This window comes from Polyodon spathula, chromosome 6, assembly GCF_017654505.1.
Source record: "Polyodon spathula isolate WHYD16114869_AA chromosome 6, ASM1765450v1, whole genome shotgun sequence".
Lineage (NCBI taxonomy): Eukaryota > Metazoa > Chordata > Actinopteri > Acipenseriformes > Polyodontidae > Polyodon > Polyodon spathula.
The window spans coordinates 55,049,670-55,071,940 of NC_054539.1; the positions used below are offsets into that span (position 1 = coordinate 55,049,670).

Genomic DNA, 22,271 nt, shown 5'->3' on the forward strand with positions numbered 1-22,271 from the left:
CCGTCCCAATTCAACAGACATAGTTTTAATTGAAAAATTATTAGTCATTTCAAACAGGTACGGAAAGTACACTTGAGGGTTGAAAAAACACAGATTTCATTCAAAATGGTTCAACTTTAATAAAATATGCACCAGTACCCTGAATATAACCCACTACATCAATTGGGCAGGGTTCTTGGAAGAAAAGGTTTAAAATATTAATTTGTTTAAGCCTAAACATGGCTGGGTGGATAGGCAATCAAGTGTGTTAGCTTGCTTTAGTTTCAGTCTTTGCAAAGTTCAATTTCATTAAGTGCTTATTTTGCTGAAATCTGTCTTTACTTTAAGCAGAGATGACACCCCTCCACTCTGTTCTGAATTCAGTTGCGTCAGACTGTTGCATTGATCAATTCCATGGGGGTAACACACCATACTAAACAAGAAGCTCTGATGTGCTGTGTGATCCCACTCCACTGCCAGCAATGTCAAAGCGTAGTATCCAACAGGAATTTCCTGAGCTGTTTCTCAGACCTGACAGGAATATTTATTGTGCCTTTAGTAGCACAAGTTGCTATGAAATGTGTTGGAACCAAGGTTGTGTTGCGTAATATGAAACTTGTGCAGTGACAGGAAGGTAGTTTTTAGCAAGAATATATTTGTTTGAATGTTTCCTAGAATGTTCATGGCTAATTTTCACCAAAACTTGAGCTGTCAGTAACATATTATAATTAGGGCTTCTGTTTTTTTGTTATTTATTTCATTTTTCAGTGCTTATTTTTTAGCTATTTTTCAGTTTTATGTAAAAAAATTTTAGGGGCTTTAGCTTTTTATAAACTGTATGAAATTATTGTTTTCAGTAACTTTCCAAAATTCTTGGGCATTTTTTTCTGTCACAACATGTATAGTATCTTGCCAGTACTTGCACACTTGTACCTTCTTTCCTTTGCTGTCTTCCGCAACGAAATCCTTATGATCACGGGTATATTCTTCTGGGGTTTTTGTGCATTTAGGCATTTTTTTACATTTCGCCACAATTTGCAATTCTGTTTTAAAATCTACAAGTGTGTAATTCAACCCTATCGAACTGCAATATAGCTTTAAAAGGTGTTATTTTATTTTATTGTGTTACATGTTCCCCTGTGCTGCTACAACTTTTTACGTAAGGTGTGTGTACTGTTTTAATTTTTATTTTTACACTTTGACCATTTTTATAAACTTTTAAATTGCATTCCCTGCCTTAAAATGGCTTCCCATGTACCTGTATGGACCTCTCAGAACTACATTTTCCATCATCCCCCTGCTCACCGATAAATCCATCTCAGTTAAATATGTGAGCAGATGGATGATGAGAAAAAAATAATAAAATCTTCAAATGTAGGAGAGTGCTGCAACTCAGTAGTTGTGGTGGATTTAAAGTATTCAGAACGAATAAATGCGAGTCAGGAAGGAGGAACGTTGCCCAACTGTACTGGGAAAGTATTTTTAAAAAAAAATTTAAAAAAGGTTATTTTATTTTATTTTTTCACAGGGAAAGGGATCCCATCAAAGTGAATTGAGTAACCATTTCCAGTGTTTTCCTGGTGTTTATTGGATATACACTGATTTCATTTTTTTGTATCAGGGGTTATAGCAGGGGACTTACATGTTGAATGAATGATTTGGATGACATGGATGTGTGTTTGTTGCTTGATTAGCAGGAGACGGAGACTAGAAGGTTAGGATTGACGTGCCCCACAGGTACGCAGGTTTATTTACATTGCTTAGATAGGAAGCCCACGTGACACTACCAGCAATGGTATCTCCCTGGGGGGAAATACTGCCCAGCATAGAAAAGGCAAATAAACACAGTATAAAAAAAAAAATCAAATAAAAGGTGCCGTGAAGACGGCTTGCGCTACTCCGCTAACAAATGGAGGTACTACTTCCACATCTGTCTGCTGTACTGGGTGGGATCTACGATCCCAAAACTAACTTCACCCAGCTCCAACCTCAGATATACACACGATCATTGGTGCGTTGTAGCTTCCTTCTCCCGGAGCAAACCCAGTCGTTCAGCAGCACCGATGCTTCGGCAGCAGCACTCTGACCCCTATGGCTTACAGCAGGCTTGATCTCTAAAATCGGGACCCTTTTATTCCTGGTGCTCTGCTGAAAAACACTCACCTGCTGATTAGGACCTTGCAGCTGGTAAACACACACACACACACAACTAGCCCTGCTACAGGGATGTTTTATTTATTTTTATCGGTTAAAACCAAAAACCAGAAGCCCTAATTATAATATTGTGTCAGTACTTGAAATGCAGTTCCTTTCAAGCTAAATTACTGACTCAAGTAATCATCCTATCCTGAACTCAGGAAACATTACACATTTGTTTATATTGATGAAACTTTCAAATAAGTTAATTTACTTTCAACAGTAAAATGTCATATCGTATAAATCACTGTATAAGGATTCGTCACTAAATCACAATGTAAGTCTGGTGGTGATATAAAGAGGGAGCACTGTATTTTACATGAATCCGACAATAAACTCAATAGGAAATAATATGGTACTTAGTGTGTACAAAAAATAAGAACATAGATAGACAGAGAGAGATAGCTAGATAGACAGATATATAGATACAGTAGATAGATAGATTGATTGATTTGGTTGTTAGCAGCTTATTGATCCCAGAATCTCATAAGCAGCTTCTTGAAGGATCCCAGGGTGTCAGCTTCCTATTTTCTGTTCTGAATGCCCCTTTATCTAACCTCCATTTGTGACCCCTGGTCCTTGTTTCTTTTTTCAGGTCGGAAAAGTTCCTTGGGTCGACATTGTCAATACCTTTTAGTATTTTGAATGCTTGAATCAGATTGCCGCGTAGTCTTCTTTGTGCAAGACTGAATAGATTCAATTATTTTAGCCTGTCTACATATGACATGCGTTTTAAACCCGGTATAATTCTGGTTGCTCTTCTTTGCACTCTTTCTAGAGCAGCAATATCCTTTTTGTAGCGAGGTGACCAGAACTGAACACAATATTCAAGATGAGGTCTTACTAATGCACTGTACAGTTTTAACATTACTTCCCTTGATTTAAATTCAATGCTTTTCAAAATATATCCGAGCATCTTGTTGGCCTTTTTTTATAGCTTCCCCACATTGTCTAGATGAAGACATGTCTGTGTGTAATTCAAACTTCTGAACTTGTAACCCTGTCTCAGCACACAAGAGATCAGAGAAGAGTGTTTTTCCCTGCCGGTGAAAAAGGCAAACTGTGTTTCTAGTGAAATGAGCCCAGGGAATGTGTCGTATGATGCCAGCCCTTTAAACCATGTCCAAGACAAACCAGATTTGGAAGCAGAGGAGGGGAGAGGAGGGAAGGGGAGGATACATAGTTTGGGGGTCAATGTGTCTTAGCGTGAGTAGTTGGTTGGGCGACATACTGAAATGCTTTTTAGAATTTCTGTTCTGCTTCATGAGTTTGAAGATGTAATTCAAATGCCTCCTGCTTCTTCTGCTGCATATTGTATAGGGTCAGACTCTGTGAAATGACATCTCTCATACAAAGAGACACCCACACACACAACATACAATATTATAAAAAAAACTAAAATGAAAATTATATTAGTCTTTTCACTTATAGAGATGCTGTATTATTCTATGGATGTGAGGACATCTGTACAGTGGATATCTGGGGCAAGCAGGTTTCAATGCGGATGAACACTGGTGTCTCCACAGTTAAAACTACCTTTGGGGGGTAAGAGGTAGTCTTATATGGTTGTCAGCCACTTTTCAGAATTGCATTATTATATGCCACATACAAAGTTGTAATTTTTCTTCTCATTCTTTATATCGTTAGGTTATTATCATAAGCCTGATTCCCTGAAATATGAATGTAACCATTACCTCACGGGTATTAATCCTTTAATACCGTCTAACATCAAAGCTGCACGTGGTGCTTGAGACATAGTTGTGCCCATCCCCAAGGGCATAAATGACCACTGAGACAAATATCGTCATTAATTTTGCCTTCAAGACTGCTGCAATGTAGACGGAGAGACCTTGAAGGTTAATGGTTACATTTCTATTTCAAGGAACAAGGGTTATGATAATAACCTAACGTTCGAAATGTAACCATTACCTCATGGATAGACATACCAAAGCTGTCACAAGCATTATTGCAGACCAACTGGAATTCTACAAGGCTGGGCCAAGGCCACCTTGCGCGTGGAGGGGGCAAATTGGCTCGTCCATATGCAGTCTGAACTGTATCTGTGATCCAGCTTTCCCATGGGACCTAGCCCTATAACATATAAAAAAAACTGCTCAGACTGCCTCCAACTTTGAGTTTTGTAAACATAATATGCTAGTGCCTGCACCGGGCAAAGCGTATGGAGCTGCCGCTCTCTATCAGTCTGGAAAATAGGCAGATGAAAAGCCTCAAGTTCAACCGTTTGGTTAATGTGGAATGCTGAGATGTTTTTTGGCAAAAAAGCAGGATTAGTGCAAAGTGTGACTTTCGCCCTGGCCTCTGCAAAAATTAAGCATGCTTTTGCAATCAAAAAAGTTGCATCTCACCCGCCCGCTTAGCGATTGTGATAGCAAGCAACGGGAGCAGGTCTGGGACGTTTATCACAGGAGCGAAATAGGGATGCCAACCCGAGGGAAGCCTACTGCTAGAGCCCTAACTGTCTTCACACTAATGCTGCAAGCAGATCTTAATCTGGCAACAAGATACTAGGAAAGCCGCAAACAGAATGACCCAACCCGAGTGTCTCGTCTAACTCAGGGCAGCTGAGCCCAGCAGCCACGTTAGTATTTCTGTGAAAAAAGAGAAACAAAAATTAAGCATGCTTTTGCAATCAAAAAAGTTGCATCTCACCCGCCTGCTTAGCGATTGTGATAGCAAGCAACGGGAGCAGGTCTGGGACCTACGTTTACCACAGGAGCGAAATAGGGATGCCAACCCGAGGGAAGCCTACTGCTAGAGCCCTAACTGTCTTCACACTAATGCTGCAAGCAGATCTTAATCTGGCAACAAGATACTAGGAAAGCTGCAAACAGAATGACCCAACCCGAGTGTCTCGTCTAACTCAGGGCAGCTGAGCCCAGCAGCCACGTTAGTATTTCTGTGAAAAAAGAGAAACAAAAATGTTCTCACACAAAACAGTAACCAAACAATTACCATTATTTTAAAATATTTTTTATAACAAAAAACGACTTTTTTTTTTTATTTTACACTTCAACCAAAGCTAGAAGCTTAAGAGAGAGCACCAATAGCCGACTTAAGGCATTCGATCCTGGGGAAGGGAAAGCAAAGCTGTCAGCTTTGCAAAGGACACAAGGCCGCTGAGGAACTAATATAACAACCACGGCTGAGTGCCCAAAACACAAAGTTATTTTTACTAAAACACGTGAAAACAATCGCAATAAGTGTAAAAACAAAAGTGAAAAATCAGATATAACACTCTGTATCACTGTCACAAAGATGGCTGTAGTGGGTGATGTCAGACCAGAAACAGGGACCAACACATAAGAGAGACAGAGAGGTGGAGTTTGGTGAAACTGAGCGCTTGCTTGAGTTCAGCATTTAATAAATGAACAGACAGAAAATAAAAAGATGTAACAAAAAACACAGGACACGGCACTTTACGCCAAAAATAAAGAGACAAACAAAATGAGTAGACACTAACAAAATAGGTACGGTGTTGGTGCTTCCAGCACTCGTAGCCATTGATATTATACTATAGTTTACTTTTCTCCTCTCTCTCTCTCCTGTCCTCCACTCCCGAACACACAACCCCGACTGACTGAAAACATGCTGCTTTTATGCAGCTGTACCGAGACTCGATTGCTAATCAATCATTTAATTGGAGTCTCGGTACAACTGCACGTGAATTAATAAAGTGCAATTCCCTGTGCTCACATATTACTACATCTTACCTGCATGTGAAGTACTGTGCAATCCTCATGCTTAAATACAAATACACATTTTAAACCACTAGTGTTACACAGACCCATTTATATCCTGTCTACTAATGACTATACACCAACATTAACACACTACATACAACATAAAACACAGAAATACACAAAGGGCAGGGCAACATTGCCACAATCATTTATCTGTTCGTAGATCTCTCTCTTCAGGCGGTGAATGGAAAAATGATGTGGATATCTGTGTCAGTGGTCGTTGATGCCCTACTTGCGACTTTGACATATCTATTCAGGTTAGACAGTATTAAAGGATTAACACCCATGCAGTAATTGTTACATTTCGTACTTGATAGGGAACAGCTTTTGGTCTTTTTTTTTTCATTTTTCTTTAATAAGTAATAATATGTTTCTAAGTGTTCCGTTGCTTCCTCTAATTATATTTGAGTTGGAAGGTAGCCACAGAACACATAGAAACATATCAAGATCTCGCTGGGTTCTTGTTAAATCATAAAGAAAATAAATAGCCTTCAACATTATTAGTTAAAAGGTAAACCTAGTCAGATCAATTTCCCAATGCATGTCACGGAGAAAGAAACATTAATTCATGTTTACTTCATATGAGTTTGATGTTCGTATCCAATTACTGTATTTTCATCGCTACCTTTTCCAAACTGTTACCACTAAGAATGTTTTGTTTATGCTGAACTTTTTCAGCCACATGCAATGCGATGCTTAAGAAACATGACACTCCCTCTCGACGGAATGGGTAGTATTCAGTATTACAGCCAGTTTTTCCAGGAAGCGCAGAGTTCTTGTCATGCAACTTAGACATGTTAACAAAAAATAGAAAGGAGGAATGTTACGGGGTTGTCCAAAACTGAATAAAAGCAATGTGAAAAAGATGGTCGCTATTTTTTTAAATTCCATTTTAACCTTATTTTTAGTTCACCTTTTTAATTAAGGGGTTCATTATTGTACGGGTAGCAATTAATAATAATAAAAAATAAAAAATAAAACACAAATTCATATATCCTGTGTAATAGCTGTTGCTCCTCTGGTGTTCCACTTTAATTATGAATCTGTGGCCATATTGCAAACTAGAAAATTGTTAAGATGTTTTTCCTATGAAATCGAGGATGATGAGTCACTGACACATACTGATTGAAAAATTTTAAACAACTAGCTTATCTGACAAGTAAGGACCCAGGGCCAAAATCTCATTCATACCCAGACAAACTCACTCTTAATGAAGACAACGTTTTCCTTTTCACGGGTAACTTCTTTAAGATTCCTAGTATGCTTTTCAGTATGACTCACGTAGAGCCCTGTAGTAAAAAGATTAACCCTATAAGATAATCGTAATAGGAAATTACACAGGGAGGCTATGCTCAATAATTTCATATTTCTGTGCCCATTAACATTCATAATAATTATACTAAAAATCCTATTTTTGATTATACAGTAAGCTTCTTAAGGTGTTATGTGCAGGGTTATAAAGGGTCAGGGCACAACATGCTCAGACTCTGAAAACTGCAAAATCCTCTCAAATGAAAAAAAAAAATTCTATTGAGGTTTCAAGGAAGCTTATACGAAGATTTAAATAATATAAATAATAATGAGTCTAAAAAAACGCAAAGTCATTTACAATACAAAATCTTTCATTAAGTCAAACAGTGAAATGGGGAGGGATTGCAGGATTAGAGCATACCAGAGCACTGAAGTACTGCTCTCCTGCTGCACAGATTAGCTTGGATCACCACGCTAATCACCCTGCACTTGCCTGGTTTCACAATTAAGTCCCGTCACTTTTACTACACAGATGTCAGAAAGGGGACTGCTGCACACTATACCAAAAGCTGATTAGCAAACCTGAAGATAACTGCTACATATCTTAGAAACTGTGTTTAAAGTTATGGATGGCTATAGCCATAGAGCCATTGAATGTGATCTGGTTGGAGGTCTGAAGCTAAGCAGGGTTGGGTCTGGTCTGGAGTCACGTTTGGCTATTCTTGGGACAGAACTCAACCAGTGAGGCAGCATGGTGGTTAAATGAGCCCTGAATGAATGGCACTGATTTGCGTTTCTACAGAAAATACAGAGGTAGCATTCTCCTGAACATCTACATGGCAGACAGGAGTACTGCTTGTGTAACAGGCAGTGTTGTGTGATGCACTGCAGTTACGGGTTCTGTCCCGTCGGTGAGATGATATGAGGTTAAAAGCTCTATAACCACAAGGGACATATTGCCCAGTACAGGAGGCATTGGGAGGACTAATAACTGTGAGCCCACATGGCTGCTCTAACGTAAAAATGAGAAAATAAAATAAACAAGTTAGGGCTGTTTGACAGGTACTGGAGTTTGATAAAATACATAGATTTTTTACTTTTAACTTGAAGTAATATTAACGGACGCATTTTGAAGTAAGTGAAATGCAATGTAAGGCCTCAATTTTTATGTCTGTTTTTGACATAAACAGTCTCTGAAAACTGTGCATAACGACACACAGAAAGACCCCTCATGTCCTTTTTGGTCCTACTGAAAAGTAAAATCTGCAAGGGTTGTGTAGTCCTGTAATCACTTTTTTATGTGTGTGTACTATACATACTGTTTGATCAACCCTTTCTATAGGCATGCCTCAAACTCAACCCAGGTACTAGCAGCCACACCCTCACACTCATACTCACACCCTCACCTCTCAGCCTCCTGACCAGCCTGTAAAGAACACTTATTCCACAGCCCTTTCAAAATTTAATTACTCAAGCATGGGGAGGCACTACAGAGAGCACCACCATGTGTATTTTATTCAGACTTTAATGAAAATTTAGTTTGGAAGGCCTATCGACATCTAATACTCCCAAAAACATGTAGTTTTTTAGACTTGCAGCTGTATTGGGGGGGGGGGTATAGTTCTTTTGAGGTACCAGGATGTTAGCCAAAGGGAAATTCATAAAAAAAAGTAAACAAGAGCACTTGTCTTTGGGGTGTCTTTTTACATTTCCACTTTCCTCTCTCTCTGTTCCTTTGTTTAAAGCTGACAGTAGTGTGGATTTAATTTACATTTTTGAGGGCTATAATTGCAAGGCTGTTGGAAACGAGAACCCTATTAAAGCAGAAAAACAATGTTTCCCCTGATTGAGGAGGGCTCTTGGGGGAATCACGTTCAAAGAATTGTATGGACACAGGCGAGGCTGTATTTCCTTCATTCTGACAGACTTTTTCCATTGCACTCAAAGATAACCAGTGGAGGAAGGTTGTAAGAGCAGTTTCTTTGAATGGGAGTTTAACCTGTCACAGACAGTGACACTTGGTGGACAAGAGTGGTAATCTCAAGGGGTCTCACAGAATTTCTGTCCAGCTAAATACAGTTCTTTGACAATTCTTTTGTCAAGGAACCTAAAGGTATATCATATACACCTCCCTAGTAATTAACTGCATTCCTGTTTATAGTCCTCTCGTGTGTGTTATATATGATTCTCTGTTGTCAGCTAGATGGTTATTTACTATGCGTAGGAACTATTCCAGCACAAGATAATCCTAAAACGATTAAGGCAAACTTTAAGCCTAGAAGTCTGTGTCTATGCAATACAACATTAAAGTAGGGGTGTGCAGATACTCAGATTGTCAAAGTAATTCACTTCAACATGTTTTAAGTTAGCAGTTATTATAACAGAAATAAACCTGCTAAAACCCTGTTAACCGACATTCACATTCTAATAATCATGTTCTGAGTAATCTTCAATCACAGAACGTAAAACTTGAGTCACTGAAACTGCATCATTATTGGAAACTCCATGGAAGAGTTTTTCAGAAGTGTTATTAGAAAAAAAAAGGAAATGAATGAAACAGAGGTGAGGCAAATAGTTAGAATGGTTTTAATAGATTAGGTTATAATAATTATATAAGATAATGCATACTGCTAGAAAACATTGTTTGATTGTTACTTAATAATGTGTAGATTGCAAATGATGGGAAAAGCTCTTTTTTTAAAATGTAATTAAAACTTGATGACTAAAAACATGTTAAACTGAAGTACTTGGACAAACTAAATATCTGCACACTCCTACTAGTCAATGTGTTGCAGTTCTTTGCATTTACAGTCCTGCTGATGACTTATAAAGATGTCTCTGTGTTTCCAAAAAGTATTTCTGGTTCGTTAGAGCAGGACACACCTCATTGGCTGAGTCCGCAGGGCTGTTTTCAGATCCTCCACCACTTTGTTCCGCGTCTCCATCTCCTCTTCATCAAAGGCAAAAAGAGTTTGCATCTATTAAAACAAATTAGAACCATTAAGAGAAAGTGACAGATAGAAAAAATATGTATATTATAGAAACTGTAGATAGGTAGTCCAGACAGACAGACAGTCATGTAGACCAGACTTAGATCGCTGGATATAACAATTTTCTATTTTTCATTGCTTTTTGCGGAGGCTCCAGTGATTGGAGAATGAAAACAGTGCCAAACCGGAGACTTGAAGATACTTGCTCTTTTACCCTTTTAGGTCTCGATATGCTCACCATGTACAAAACAAGGTAAATAAAGGCTGCCTCTTTAAAACTCTCCTCTTGTGAAATTACAGTCTTTTAAAATATGTAGAAGGAGTATGACTGTAGAACTGGCAATAACCCTTAGAAACGTATAAAACACATTTCAGAAAGCACCTTGCTTATGTAACAAGGGTAGTTTAAGTTGAATATCTGAATGCTGATTTGTGGGGAAGCAGTACATGACATTAGTTGTAGGCAGCATAGTTTAATGATGTATTGATAGTTACCAGTCTATCGTTCAACCCCATAGCTAGCTGGAGGGTGTGAGATCTCACTTAGGGGATCTCGCGAGAATGTAGAAAATAAAGTGCCATTGAATTGACCAGCAAGCTTGGGAGTACAGTGTTGAATGAATTTACATGCTTTTACACAATGAAGAGAACCTGAAAACGCGGAGCCAGGCCCAGGGACACTGCATGACTGACAACCTTTATAGCAAGTAGCCACCATCCTGACTGACAGTAGATTAGATTTAAAGGGGATTTTAGAGTAGAATAACCCCAGTTTGCTACACCTTGTCTAGCCCATAGGTTAATATATATAACTCAGCCAGCTATGTGATTGACCCCAATTAAGGTTTAAATACTTAAATTAGACCTGGTTACGGATTTAGTCCCACGTTAATGGGTAGTGGTTAGAAAGCTTGTAAGTAGGGGTTACACTTACAATATGAATGTTTGATAAGCTACTTATATGATGGTGCTGTTTCTGAAAACGGAGTGCAAAACCAAGTTAAAAACTCTCCTGCTGTTACAAGTTTCTGATATCCCATCCACAATCTACATTTTAGTGCTGGGATGAGTCACTAACTGAAGGTGGGTTGGGGTCTAGCTTACCTGAACCATCTGATTAGATTCTCTCTTGAGCTACTGTAAGACTCATCTGAATTCCTTGAGTCTGTGTGGATGCACGCATATTATTTGAAAGTCACACCATTTCAGAATAGGAGAGGTTTCAGATTGATATGGGAGGCTGGTTATTATGTCACTGTAATTCTCAATGAAACGTACCCACTCCCAATATTTGTAATGCCTCTGTTACTTTGAGAAAGCATGCACGTGTCTCATTAGCACATTTAACACCTGCCTCTTAGGAGTGCATTCGTTGGGTTTTAAAGCTAGTAGAGCTCCTAACCAGTTAGAATGGAATATCTTCCTTTTGCTACTATATCTTATAATAATTAATGGCCTCTTGGTGGCTACCAGATGTTCTCCAGGTTCTGCAACCACTTTATGAGGTTTGCTTATTTAAATAAAGATGTGTTTTGATTTAAATGTATGGTATAGAATGTGATTTGCTTAATTATATTTCACTGTAGATTATGGGCTATATTCTCAAAGTTGTTTATCCCAAATAATCATTAGCGTAATTTTTTTTAGAAAGGAAAATTCCACTGATTAAAGTTACCGTACAATGCATATATGTACAATATACATGTAGCTATCACTTCAGTAGATGCTGTATGTGCAGTATAATATCAACATGCAATATGCTATCGGTCTACAATAGTGGGCATGACTATTTGGCATAGACTCCTGGTAATAAGAATTGCTGAAAATAACAGTTTGTTTTTTTTCTCCTTTGAAATTCATGAGAATTGTCTGTAGTTCCTAATAAAGTGTTCATGCTCTGTCCTCTTAGCGCTAACTGTTTGTAAAGATTTGTAAGTGGTGAATGTGTGAATCAATGACCCATCATATTTTATTTCCTCTGCCCCACACAGACCGATCCTAAATCCTACAGATGTTTTAGTCATAACATTCATCTTGAGGTCGAGTAACACTGGGCCAGATGGCTCTGATATCTTTGGCAGGCTGGACTACCTTCGTATTCTGCTTTTCATATTAAATTGCATGTATTTCACAGAGATTAAGCATTAACATCAACATATGAGAGGGTCTTTGAGTCCCGGGGCTGCTTCTTTCTGTCTTGTTTTTCAATTTTCTTTCAAAGGGTAACATAACTTTGCAACTCATCTGCAACATAAAGGCAAAAGGCATAAAAGGCAAAAGGTGATAAAACCTTGCACTGTACTGGAAAGAATCACACCATGTGATAATAATCTCTTGACTACCAGGCTGTGAAATGCACCATGCAGCCTGAGTGAAACGAAGAAACATACAGTTAGAAAACATGGAAAAAAACACTTTGAATGTTTTTTTGCTAGACTAAGATGTATTGGTAACACTTTCAATTAAAGGGTACATATAACACACAGAGCACTGTAATTTTAAGGAAACAATAGTGTAATTAGAAGCTCATTATATAGTACTAAAATCACAGGTAATTAGTTATTGTCATAATACTTGGTAGATGCTATTTGCTCCTTTTTTCTATATTGCAGGCATTATCTAAATTCCCTCCCTGTGAGGGTTAATTCATCAGTCAAATCAATCATTTCACCAGGAACAAATGCTGAAGCCTGACTGTCAGGTGTGTAACGTGGTTTTCTGCTACTCCTGTTTCACTGATATTAATGATGGTGTGTTTATGACTGCCACAGGGCTTCTTTACAAACCAGTGTAGATTTGCTCTTTCATTGCACTGATTTAATTATCATGCTGAAATGAAGAAATCATTCTGACAGGGTTTTTCCATTGCACACAAAGATTCAGTTCTGTGTTTCCTACTGAATACCAGAGACATTATCCTCACTTCAACAGCTGTATTGCAAACCTTCTTCTTATTGTAAAGGGTTGCTCTCAAACATCAATACTGGTGTAACGGGTAGAGACTGGGCCTAAGCTGGTTATGTGGGCTCATCTGAACCACAGTGCAATGCTAGATAGTTAATAGCGCTTATTGCATTGTCATACCTCACCAGCAGGGGTCAGCATTCTCTGTAACACAAGAGTATGAACTAACACAGCCTGTTGCTAGCTGTGCAGTACCTAGAACACTTTATAATTAATGATCAACATATCACAATGACAATATGTATTTCAATAGATTGTGGGGCCCTACTGATCAATTCTGTAAAATGTGTCATAAGTCATCATAATCATGATGACCATAAAATCTATGTAATACACATTGCATACCATATTGTACTATGACCTGGAGTGTATTGCTACAGCCCTACCTGTTACACTGGCTTTTATTAATTGGAAATGCACCACTTCCCATAATATTGCTATTGAGGGGTCTTTTTAAGTACACTGAAGGTGAGCCTTCTGCCCAGACCACAGGATCCCACTGTGATTAAAAAGGTGTTACGGTTCTCTATCACTAATGTGCACCACATGCTGAAGGCAGGGGCAGGATACAGGTGCCTGTGCTGTGAGCAGTGCTGTGTGTCGCACTATCGTAAACCATTCTGACCCCTGTCTGTAACATGCGGTTAAAAGCTCTGAAACGACTCCTGCAGAGGATCCTGGCATTGAGGTTATAGTGGTTAAAAAGCTCTCTTGTGTGCATGGTCACCCGTTAAAGCCCAGCCTCCACCCCGTTACACCTCCTCAGTTCCTTTCTATTCGTTGAGCTGCAGATTGAACAGGGGGTGTGTGAGGGTGAGAGAGAAACGGGATTGCAGCTCAGTAACAAGAACTAATGGAGCACGAGGGGGGCAGTAGGGCGGATAAAAGGGTGACCATTTTCACATAATTTATGAGCCACTCAACTCCAGGTCACAAGATTCACTGATCCTAGAGAGGCTAGGACTGTTAGAAACATAGTAAGATCACAGCATAACTGGGCAGCTCATCAAAAAAGGATACAGATAATTGGCTGGCTCTTGTGTGATATTCAATATGTTATCTTTAAGCCATCCAAGTGTATTGGCACAGAACATATAACTTAATTATAACTCAGTTGAAACAGCTGGATGTTGCTTAGTGTTAACTGTATGAAACTGTATGACTTGTGAATGCATAGTCTATGATAAAGCATTATAGAGGGATGGTTAATAAGCAATAATACCTGTAACAAAGAGGCTAGGGAGTAGGAGAAGGAAATTCATTGTGTATTACTTCATGTGTTGTTTATTTTTGCTGTATTTCTATGAATATAAAAACATAAGAAAATGTACAAAACAAGAGGAGGCCATTCAGCTCATCTAAGCTTGTCCAGTTCCTCATAGCGGATTGATCTTAGAACTTCACTAAGGGTCTTAAAGGATCCAAGTGATTCTGCCTCAACACATTGTCCAATTGCCAGCCTAGTGAAGGGCACGGTTTGTTATTTACCCAACATGTCGCTCTGAGATGATACAATTTGGTCTAAAGATTTGTAACAATACTTACAAATTCACACAAAACAAATTGTGAATGAAGTCTGTATGGTTGGAAAATGATTGTGATTAATTATCATACACCATGTTTCAACTCAGACCTTTCTCTCGCTCTCTCTCTCTCACACTGTTTTCTTTTTCTCCCCTGCACTCTTAGTTTAAATTACATGGAATGTTTTTATGGACAGATCTTAGACAAGTCTACAAAAAGAAAAATAACAAAATATCTTGACAGCAGGGATGCCATTGTAGCTTTAGAAACATGATTATTAATGACTATTGACACGCAAAATATCAATACTATAATGATTAGCCATTATTGTTCCAACAGTAGATGTCATTTTCATAGGTACTATTTTTTCTTGTTATTGTACTGAACTCTTACTTACAGCAGCCATTGAGTTGATACGGTCTATGTAATAGTCTGGCCAGCTTGTGGCCAGTTTATTGGGGTCCTCCTGCTCCTGAAAGAGAACACAAAGACAAACTTTAACTTAGACTGAAGCCATCCGCAGCAAGGTAGTGCTGACAGCAGCCTGGGGATAGTTTCTGTTAATCTGCCTATTTGAGAGTAGGCATTTGAATTTGTGTTGAATTTTCCTGCAGGAGAAGAATTAATGGTCTGTTCACATCACTCCATCCAAATAATGCACTGTCAACACATGTTGAAAATGTGACTGTGAATGGTGTGAATGGCTATCCTGTTTTCAACACACAGTATTTAGGCAGTGTGATCGGGGTATACGAAAAGATGTGTTCAGTTTATAGAATAATTGAATACAAAGAGGTTTAAAAACATCAACATAATGGTTGCAGCACTACTTTTAACATAAAAAACTGGAGGAATTAGGGAACAGTAGGAAGAAGGTGGTCTTAATGAGGGTCGCCTACCTTCAGCCCCCCTCTAATTAATTGTAAGACCATTTCTTACAGACTATGAAACACGTTTAACTATATATACCTGGTGTATTAAATTCACCCTTTTTAAAAAATAATATATTACATTTTCAGTTAAATGCAATTTTCAGCCTCTCAGATTAAATTCTTATCTTTGCGATACAGCACAGGGATTTCACTCCAAGAGAAATGGGAGCAGAGCGGTGGGTGGAAGGTGGGAGGTTCTCTGCTCCTGTATTCTGTATATTTCCAAATACCCAGGGGGTAAATGCTATGTGCTTTACTCTGTAGCTTTGATTCCTTTATGGCTATTAAAGTAAAATGAGCAAATCAATAAAAGCATTGATAAAGACCCCTCCATTGCAGTAAGAACATTAAACTAAAGATCTTAGGGTTCATTGTTAGAGATTCCACTTTGACACAACCCAGTGTGCGTACATTTCTTGAATAACATTTTTTAAAAAACCCTGTAATGATATTCATAACACCTGAATTTGACACATCTGGGATATACAATAAATTCCAGTATTAACATTTTTACCATGGTTTGCCATCCTTTTTTATGTTTCTACTATGGGAAATCAATGGGAGTTCGTTAACAGTGGTCTCAGAACAGTGGTGGATTTCTGATATGGTCACAAATCCAACACATGTGTGTGGTTGCCTGCATTCCTGACACGACTGAGCAATGTCTGCCCAGGTTTGCATGTACTAGGTCAGTGGAGGTCAGAACTGCATAACAGTCTCCCTCTCAGGGCAAACCAGTCACCTGGAAACTTTAATGGCATAAGAATTAATTGATGTCCCTGGTCTGGGACCCTGTGTATACAGTAAAACATGTTCAAAACCACCTGTAAAAAAGGCCTCCCTGTACACTGTAAGTGAAATGAACTGTTTTAATAGCCATTATATATAAAGACCACTTTTCAATAAGAATATGTTTAGATGGTCTACTGATGGTTTGTAAGAAGGATATTACAGTATATTACATGTTTTTCTTAAACATTGACAATACAGATTTTGAAAAGCCACTTTTTAGCAGACAAGATAGCTGATAATAAGTGCAAACAAACATCCGACCCCAACTGAAAACTCCTAGTCCAACAAATGAAAGTTAACACGGATAGATATGCACCCGAGGAAAAAAGCTACATTAAAAGATTGATGTAGAGTTGGCACTGGGTTCCTGCTGAACCGTCTAAAGGTCATGTCTTCATGTGGAAATGATGGCTGTCTGTTTTGGGCATTTTCAGGTGTGAATCATCATGGAAGAAAACAGACAGCCAATGTGAACATGCTCCACCACTCTCTAACAGTGCTTAGACTGTTTGCTTTTTTTCACTAAATTTACAGTGTGGAATGTGCCATTAATTAAGCACGCGCACGCACAATAACATGGAAGCAATTATCCCGACGCTGAAATACCTCTGTCAAAAACAGCTGTGAATTATGAGCCCAATGCTCAGCTTAGCAGAAGACAGATAGCAATACCCCCCCCCCCCCCCCCCCAACTCCTGGCAGGGCCATATCGGGTTACATGAGGGAGTTCTGAAGTGAGCTGAAATCTCTGAAACCAGGTAATCACCAGCTTATCATGAGGACCGTCTGATATTTTTCACTTCTGTACTGATCATGGCTTAATTTTTTTTTCTCTTGTCACTACCTAATTTATTTTTTACAACAGGCTTTATTAGCTGTTTTCCATCCTCGCTGCTTACTTTGTATTTAGAGTATTCTCTCCACCAGACCACCTCTCTCTCTCTGAATCCTAGACAAACTAGTGAAATAAGAATCACTGATCATTACTTTAATGATAATTCGTACTGGAATGAACATTTTCAATGTTCGGGAACACTTGTAGCCAATTAACTGTATCAGGTTAAAACATCCTAATGGGTTTTTCTTCCATATCCCAGAATCTGGCCCACACAATAAGCCTGTTGAACAGGTTTAGTGAAGCTGAACCCCAGGGGACACCAGCCCGGTTTTTCCCAGACACCCGTGGTCAGTAATGGAAAGTCTTCGAATGCCAATGAAACCAGGCCCTGTGATTGGGCAAGCATGCCAGCTGATATGGCAACCATGTGTTAAACCAGACCAGGACACATTCAGACAGATCAGATCCAGCATCTTCAAACAATGAACAAGGCAGAGGTTCAGGTGGTATTGACTGAACCAAGGGGTAAAACCAACAGTGGAAGTAGAGCCTTCTCTTTTCTATCATGGAATTGATTTAAATAGTGAGACACCAAGCACTACCCATTACAGAGTTTAAGGAATAACTGAAGAAATAAACTTGGAAACTCTAAATGGCTTTTTTATTTTATTTTTTTGTCAGCATACACACACACACACACACACACACACACACACACATTTTTATTCATGAATACTGTAACTGTTTGTAGGTGCAACCAGGTACTACCCCAATGAGTATTTTTTTTACCAGGTAAAATAAATAAACAATAAAAGAAAATAATTAAAAATATTAATGTTTTGGGTTTCTTCAGGCTGCTGGAGACTAACCAGAGTACTCGTTATGGACTCTGCTAACCTGACTTCATGGGACTTCAGTGGTGATTTTATAGTATGTATTGGTCCATATCATAGGGATGCAGTTAGTGTAAACAATATTAAAATAATGAGAGATGCACGTCAAAGCTTGGGATATAAAACAAATATTTTATTAGCATATGTAATAAAATATTTCCAAAGCTTTGGACGGCTTGCTTGCTGAGTGTAAAAAAAATAAATAAATAAATAAAAAAAGCTGTCAGCAGCAAAACAGGGAGACAAAGTGCGGCTGCTACAGCCCCAGCATCCAAGTGAGGGTAAGGGCAGCAGATAGTCAGCCAAGCTGAAGATGAGACACACTCACCAGGACTGAACAGGGAGACTCAAATCCAACCTTGGGGTTCATGAAAGATTTGTTTCTCTTTCCTGTTGTTAGGACTAGAAACATTACCACTGTTCCACCCTTCATTCTTTAGCTGAAGATCTTGTGATTCTTTATTTGTTTATTCTGTTTTATGCAGATTTTTGTGTTTAATACAATTGATCAAAATCTCTTTCCTGCGCTTTGTATTTGAAAAAAAAAAAAAAAAAAAAACTACTATATGAAGTTAAGAACCAAAAGATCTGCAGCAGAACAAAATCAATGATAATGCTGCCATTGCTATTAAAATGTTTTAAAGCAATGGTTACACATAGGTGCAATGCTTCATATCCCCAATCCAACTGGAACTCAAATTAAACTAATTGAATATTGACATTGCACAACCCTGTTCCTGATACTAAAAACGCTCCTTGTTCTCACCATAACAGTTTGACACGAAACACTTGTTAAAGTACTATTCTGGCACTAGGTCTACACTGTGTTTACATAAACAGAACATTTCTAATGTAGTTGGACTTCAGAGTGGAATTTCGTTTTCTGGTAGTGTGTGTGTTTCCTTTCTATTTTTCAGTCCTGGGTGAGCTTGTTTGGGTTGTCTTGGGGCCAGCAAAAACAAGAAGTTTATCCAAATCCAAACGGAATAGATCATTCTCTTCAGCTGACCCACAAGATGTTTTGTTGGTTACTGGAGCTACCTGACAGCTATGGCTTCAAACACAGGATCTCATACCAACTTGTTCTTGTCAGAGTTAAGCTAAATTAGGTCAGCACTCACAGGTATAGCACATTATATATATATATATATATATATATATATATATATATATATATATATATATATATATATATATATAGATAGATAGATAGATAGATAGATAGATAGATAGATAGATAGATAGATAGATAGATAGATAGATAGATAGATAGATAGATATAGACACACGCATGCATGCACGCACACACACTGTCTGGCCAGTTACCAAAGAGTACAACACAGAGTTGCTGGTGCATTGTTAGAATGTAAACAGATGTGTCTTGTCTAGTGTTGAAGGTTTCTGTGGTTTTGGCCACTGTAACACATCTGTTGCTTGCCATAATAATACATTGCATATATCTGAGTCTGGTGGTTTTCTGCAAAACATTCCAAGTTCACCCAGGAGACAGCCACTGCGGTTGTACAGGCACCCTTATGAAGTTACTGAGATTGCTGCTGAATAGTTGCACATAACTCTCATTTAGCTTCTATGGGCCTGGAGAATCCCTTTATACGTCACTTGATCAAATACATTTACATGCACTGCAGACTAGGGTATTTTCGAATTTTACTTTCATCGTTCAATTTCTTGACCAGTCAGTGTTGCTCACAGTGATCCTGGAGTGTACATTGAGCTCTTGGCCATGGTGAAATCACCATTTTCAATTTAACTATTCATTTCCTCATTTCTTTGCACTATACTAATTGGATTCATGTTTTTTTTTTTTTTTTTTTTTTTTATGTTGTCAATTAAGAAACTGTTGTTTGATGAGCCTTACAAACATTCTTGCCCAGGTCACCCAGGGTGTTTTTCCATAAGCCTGTACCTGGGCTACATTGGCCTGATGAAGCAGCTCTTAATTGAATTCCCTCATTCCACACCTCCACTGAATAAGACATCTTTCATTAACCAGGAGGAAGCCTGGGCCCCTGTGGTGCTCTGGTGTTTATGGCTGCTCCCCCCTCCCTCTAAAGCTCTTCCGCTGGTCTTCGTGCAGCTCAGCCAGTATAGGAGCTGATAGCATCTGGACCGAAACCTCAGGAAATCAAACAATGATGCTGAAAACAGAGGCCCAGTGTTCTGTAAATTAGACTAGGTAGAACCTGTATCTGCAGAGAATGCCTTCCTGAGATATAGGGACAGGACAGAGCAGTCACTGTTTGCTAGATCAGACATTACAAAAAAAGTGTTTTGTTAAGAGAGTTATGATTTTTTTCAGCTACCAATGAACTAACTTTACTGATCGTGCCTTCCAGATAAATCATGTATTTAGACGCTCCCCTGAGTTCTACTTAAAAAAAAAAAAAAATGGAGAAGCACTGATTGGTAAATAAGGATACTCAGCTTCACAATATCAAAGATATCAAGAAAAAGTTGGCACTTAAATTCTAGTTTCAATAATCCATCACGGTTTTCTTAAAAAGATGGAGATGAAGTGGACTACACACAACCATGTTTCAACGGGACCATCGTCAGCTTTCCCCTTTAATATTTCTAAAAACTCACATTAGGTAAGACTGGAACTATTTTGGCAGCACTATGTACTATGTGTGGAATGCTCACAGTTCTCAGTATTTATTTCTTAGTCTGTAGCTGTATGTTGTCTTGGCCATCACTGCAGAAAGTGTCAGAGACGATGCCAAAAATGCCTTACAGCTTCAAATCGTCAGATTGGATGCATAAACAGAAACACGACCCTAAGGCAGCCAATAGGTCCCAGGGATGGAAATCAAGGCACAGTGGTAATGAGCCAGTTATCATAATGATTGTCCATACCAACACGAGTACTTTCTTGAACTTCTGAGTCTTTGACCTTTCAGATTTGTTGGCTTGAACAGCTCAGCTAGATAGACTACTCTACACAGAGAGTCACAAGACATTCTGAAATGAGGAAATGCAAGATTATTTAGCAGTCAACAGCTAGCAGTGAATTTAGCTCAAATGCCTCACTTAACCATATAAAAATGTATGGCAAAGGTGAAAAAATAAATACAATGACATCCCTTATAAAATTTTCCCATAGTAAAAGCTTAGCATGGTAAAGTATGGGAAAGCAAATAAAAACTATGGTAAATGCTTAGTATAGCAAGTGCAAACTGCTAAAATACAGAGCAACATTACATCAGTAAACTATTTGAAGAGATTTTAATCTGGCCTGCACGTCTATGCTTTAGCTATTTCTGCTTCCCAATTTGCACATGGCTCGTGACAGGAAGAAATCAATGATCCACATGGAAATTAACAGTCTTGTCATGAATTTTAGGACTAATTGTGTTAGTGCAATTGGCTAGCACTGGTTTTTGACAGCGTGCCAGCGGTTTAATTGTTAGTATTATTACCGTTTTATTTCCACCTTGTTAAAATAAGATGGCTGTTGATATTCATTTAAAAAATAAAAGTATGTCTCACTTGTTTTTGCAATATTTGTATGTACTACTGTATACTGATGCCTTATTTTATAGTTCTGGAATAACATCTTTCAAAATTTGAACCCATATTCCAAAATTATTTAATTTTGAACAAGCTAGAAAACAAAAGTATAATTTGTACCATATTACAGTAAGAAAAAAATAATTTTAATACCCCATCAAATTACCTATTAAAGAGAGAATCACAATTTTGTACAGTAGAATATGGGTTATTTAGTTTAGGGCTCATTTATGCTTTGGTTTCCTTTGGATGCTATCGTTTTGATTCGGTCATTTAGAAATTGCTTTATAGGAATGAATGAATTAATATGGCAATTTATGACAACATTGTTAGCAATGCTTATAGAAATATTCTGAATATTTGCCACACGACTATTAGTTCATACTGGACTAAAAAGACTTATAACCAATCACATCCCGGTGGGGACTATCAGGCAATTGAACACCTCCAGATCAATAATGGCATCCCTAAGTAATCAATAAAAAAACACGATAAACACGGTGCCTCTTTTATCCCTGTTCTAAAACAAAACTTAGAAAAACTGAAGATTTAATTCAGTGACAAATTTGACTAGAAGCCTTCATCAATGTTTTATAAACAAAATGTTTTTCTTCTAAATA

At 38.2% G+C, this 22,271-nt stretch overlaps 1 protein-coding gene across 1 annotated transcript in view; it reads right to left on the reverse strand.

The window, feature by feature from the left end:
* Positions 1–22,271, reverse strand: part of LOC121317346 (disheveled-associated activator of morphogenesis 2-like) — a 127,784-nt gene that overhangs the window by 43,405 nt on the left and 62,108 nt on the right. The window contains 2 exon segments of the mRNA XM_041253185.1: positions 10,071–10,165; positions 15,063–15,137. Coding sequence (XP_041109119.1) covers positions 10,071–10,165; positions 15,063–15,137 — 170 coding nt within the window.